The 4,247-nt window shown below is 45.4% G+C and overlaps 1 protein-coding gene across 1 annotated transcript; it reads left to right on the forward strand.

Annotated features, from left to right (window-relative positions):
• The first annotated feature begins 306 nt into the window (after positions 1–306).
• Positions 307–4,030, forward strand: LOC103366706 (glutamine synthetase). Its single transcript, XM_008294494.1, has 7 exons — positions 307–396; positions 1,085–1,272; positions 1,361–1,522; positions 2,227–2,373; positions 2,463–2,590; positions 2,675–2,874; positions 2,965–4,030. Exons 2-7 carry the CDS (start codon positions 1,107–1,109, stop codon positions 3,275–3,277), a joined length of 1,116 nt encoding a protein of 371 aa, XP_008292716.1. The 5' UTR covers positions 307–396; positions 1,085–1,106; the 3' UTR covers positions 3,278–4,030.
• The last annotated feature ends 217 nt before the right edge of the window (positions 4,031–4,247 follow it).

The raw sequence follows: 4,247 nt of genomic DNA on the forward strand, positions 1-4,247 counted from the left end.
TTCCAGAAAAGTGACGGTCTCCTTGATTCTGTTTTCGTGTCCCTTCAGCGACAAGGCCACAGATTTTAGTCTTTGTGTGGGGATGAAGATGCGCGCACACACAGCTGAGGGTCACGCATAGTAACACGCGGCTCGGCTCCGACCAGAGGGCGTTGCGACTTCGCTCAGCTCCGTCCAATGACCGCCCCTCATGTGCCTTCAATCACCTTGGTGTAAACACGCTGCCGTGCCTCCGACCAATCAAAGACACGCCGTCCCAGTTCCTGCTCTTATAAATGCGCTTGGATCTCGAGTATCGGTACCGGAGAATGAGAGAAACACTAGCGAGGCATCACACAAAGAGACATTGGACCTGCCAGTCCTTTAGTTTTTATTTCAATTTTCTTGTTTCTCCAGGTAATTTATTTTTTCCCCTCTCTCTTTCTGCTTTGGTTTAACTTTACGCGCAGCTGCTTCTCTCTGTACCAGGCTTATTACTGTGATAGATTTTTATTTAGACAATGAATTCTGACTTAACATGTGCTTGTATCTTCTTCCAGTGACTGCTGCTGTTGATTTTAGGATGTTTTCCTTTGGTATCCTTGTGTTTAGATTAGACTATAACTTGTAGGGAGGCGGTGATGGAGCCCAACGAGGAAGCAATGGTGTAATATTGTTTTATTGTGGTAGTCAACTAAGCCATAGCAACCACGATCACAGCAGCAGGTAGAAATGCAGAAGCTATTTCTCACAGTATGCGTTTGTTTCATCGGAACATGTTTTTTCTTGAGCCATCCTTTGTGTGCCGACAGTCGTTAAATGTAATCTTATTAGTCAGCACAGATGGTGGAAAGTCGCCTTTTGTCTTGTTTCCAAAACGACAAACAAACCAAAAAAAAGAAGAAAATCCTGGAAAAGTGCCTTATTTTTACATCCTCAACGCGTTTTCATCCCTTTCTGGAAGTTAAAGAAACAAAACAATGGAGCTGTTTTTGTGTTTTTTTGCGCCTCCCCCCCTCCTCTCCAAAGCCCGGTTATGCAACATGTGATCCAGAGCGCACCGCGGTCTCATCTCATACCTGCTCTCCTCTCCTCTCGTCCTCAGGTGTGTTATAGTAGCAGATAAGATGGCTATGTCCGCCAGCGCCAGCTTGAGTAAAGCTGTGAAGCAGCAGTACATGGAGCTCCCTCAGGGGGATAAAGTCCAGGCCATGTACATCTGGATCGACGGGACCGGAGAGGGGCTGCGATGCAAAACCAGGACGCTTGATTCCGAGCCCAAAAGCATCGAAGGTAAGCAAAGCAGCCCCCTGACTCTCCCTGAAGCAGCAGTGAAGATGTGTCCGACAGGATCAACTCAGTTGCTCTCCTCCTGTTTCAGATCTCCCAGAGTGGAACTTCGATGGCTCCAGCACTTACCAGTCTGAGGGCTCCAACAGCGACATGTATCTGATCCCTGCTGCCATGTTCCGGGATCCCTTCCGCAAAGACCCCAACAAGCTGGTCCTGTGTGAAGTCCTGAAGTACAACCGCAAACCTGCCGGTAAACAAAAGAAGTTTGTTATAATGAATGAAATAATCAGCAGCACTGAGGTGTAAATGGCAGCAGATTCAAAGGGATGCTTACTGTAAATATTCCAATAACTAATTTTAATCATTGAAGGTTTATTTTAATTCTAAAACTACCTGGCCTGAAGCAGTGACCTGATTGGTCTGAGGGTGCGAAAGTGGGCGGGACTTTGATTTAAAGGGGGACTAGTGAGGAAAAAAACTAAAATCTGGAAATGCTCAAAAACTGGAGAATTCTGAGCATTTGTAGTCGCTGTACTTCTCTTCCTCACTGGTAAACAAGCACATGCAGACCTGAAATGGGCCTCATGGGGAATATATGTCTCCTGATAAGCTGTTCAAACAGACAAATGCATCCATTGTAGAATTATGGCACACACTTGTATGCACACGTGAACTCAGTGCCTGGGTGCATTCTCAGGAACTTATTTAAAAGTTGGATTCGAAGTGATTCATGGATCAGTAAAGCACCTTAAACTGTAATTTAGGGATTTACAGTTGAAGTGGTGCATTTTATTTCTAAGCAAGTCCCACTTTTACATCTTTAGGACCTTTATAACAAATCTTTAATTACATCCATGATGGAGACCAAAGAAGATTATTAGGATGTTTTGTGTATTTTGCCTGGGTGAATAGATTAGCATGTTCTGGCATTAATCTGAGGGTTCCTCTTTGCAGAAACCAACCTTCGGATCACGTGTCAGAAGGTGATGGAGATGGTGGAGGACCAGCATCCTTGGTTTGGCATGGAGCAGGAGTACACCATCCTGGGCACAGACGGACACCCATTTGGCTGGCCATCTAATGGATTCCCCGGACCTCAAGGTAAGCAGCTAGCTTTACAGTGTTTGTATTGATGTGCTTACTGTATGGAGATCCTAGTGTGGGTTGCTTAACACGTTCCATATTTGCAGGTCCGTACTACTGTGGCGTGGGAGCTGACAAAGCCTATGGCAGAGACATAGTGGAGGCCCATTACAGAGCTTGTCTGTATGCTGGAGTCCAGATTTGTGGCACAAATGCAGAAGTGATGCCTGCTCAGGTAATGATAAAGCCTCACACGTGTTTGGATGGGATGGCCGGTTGAAATGTTGCGTGTACTGATGAGCTGCTCTGGCGTTTTCAGTGGGAGTTCCAAGTTGGACCTTGTGAAGGGATCAACATGGGCGATCATCTGTGGGTGGCGCGCTTCATCCTGCACCGTGTCTGTGAAGACTTTGGCGTCGTTGCCTCATTTGACCCCAAGCCAATCCCCGGTAACTGGAACGGTGCTGGCTGCCATACAAACTTCAGCACGAAAGAGATGAGGGAGGACGGCGGATTGAAGTGAGTAGCCGAAGCTTCACGGCTTTCTTTGGATGGGTCTGGTTTGATTTTTTCCGTTTCTCACTCGACTCCTGTCACGTCTGCTTTCAGGGCTATCGAAGACTCCATCGAGAAACTTGGGAAGAGGCACAGCTATCACATTCGTGCCTACGACCCCAAAGGGGGGCTCGACAACGCCCGCCGTCTCACCGGCCATCACGAAACTTCCAACATCAACGAGTTCTCCGCCGGCGTGGCCAACCGCGGTGCCAGCATCCGCATCCCTCGCAACGTTGGCCAGGAGAAGAAAGGCTACTTTGAAGACCGCCGCCCGTCTGCCAACTGCGACCCGTACGGAGTGACCGAGGCCCTGATCCGCACCTGTTTGCTGAGCGAGGAGGGCGACGAACCCGCGGATTACTAAACCCACCACTCATGGACTGACTCCCACTGCCCTCCTGACTTTATCTTTTCTTTAATCTAGTACTGTATTTTTTTTTCTCTCTCTATCTCTCTGTCCCACTGAGATGATTTAACCTGCATTTTTAATGGCTTAAAGTTGGCTGGTCAACTTAAAAATATGACAAGGTAATGATATCTTTGGTAGTTATGAGCTGGTCATGGCAGGGTATGTCTTTCCCCTCGTCTTTAGAAGGGATTGGCTTTTGTAACACTGTTTTATAGCCAATGTCATATCATTCCCTTTTCGTCTGTTGGTGACTAAAAAAAAAAAAGAAGAAGAAAAAAAATGAACTAAAGCACATGGACACTGCAGAGTAGCGCTGCTAAGGCTGGACAGCATGTGTAACTTAATAAATCTGACTAGTTCATGTACTGTTAATATATGTTGACCTGCCTTTTCAACTATCCAGTCTTCAATGTTACTAATTCTCTCATTTTATGAAGTGTCTATTTTTTAAATGGCAACGTTTTGATGTCTTCAGATTTTGACACACTGGGTCAACTTGTATGGTACACTTTGTAGATGTCTGTACCCAGACGTAAGTTGTTAAAATGTGGTGGATCTGTCCATAATGCCATTTGTAGATTTCCTCAAGGAGTTTTATCCTTTTGTTAACTTGCGATATTGTAATGCACCTGATTTTGGTAAAACATCAAGTTTACTGAAGCTGGTGTTTTTTATTGATACATTTTAAAACTTTTATTTTTATCACAACACGGCTGTATGACTCTTGACTTTAAAGTTGTTGATCACTGGGGAGAAAAATGCCTTTTCACTTTCTTACAGAGCGCTAGGTAAGAGGTCAGGTACACACGAGGCGACGATTAATTCAGTCATTTCAAGCTTAAATACTTATAAACGGTTCATCTGGCTCTCTAGAGTTCACACATCAGATTTTCTTACTGTTGTGCTGAGCTAAACAGCTGCGAGC

This window comes from Stegastes partitus, unplaced genomic scaffold (genome assembly GCF_000690725.1).
Source record: "Stegastes partitus isolate 25-593 unplaced genomic scaffold, Stegastes_partitus-1.0.2 Scaffold968, whole genome shotgun sequence".
Taxonomy (NCBI): Eukaryota; Metazoa; Chordata; class Actinopteri; family Pomacentridae; genus Stegastes; species Stegastes partitus.

Bases quoted from the DNA above. Each gene is read 5' to 3' on its own strand.
- LOC103366706 (XM_008294494.1), top strand. From the start codon at position 1,107: ATGGCTATGTCCGCCAGCGCCAGCTTGAGTAAAGCTGTGAAGCAGCAG. The intron at 1,273-1,360 runs GTAAGCAAAGCA...CTCCTGTTTCAG, and splicing joins CGAGCCCAAAAGCATCGAAG to ATCTCCCAGAGTGGAACTTC. The intron at 2,591-2,674 runs GTAATGATAAAG...TGGCGTTTTCAG, and splicing joins CAGAAGTGATGCCTGCTCAG to TGGGAGTTCCAAGTTGGACC.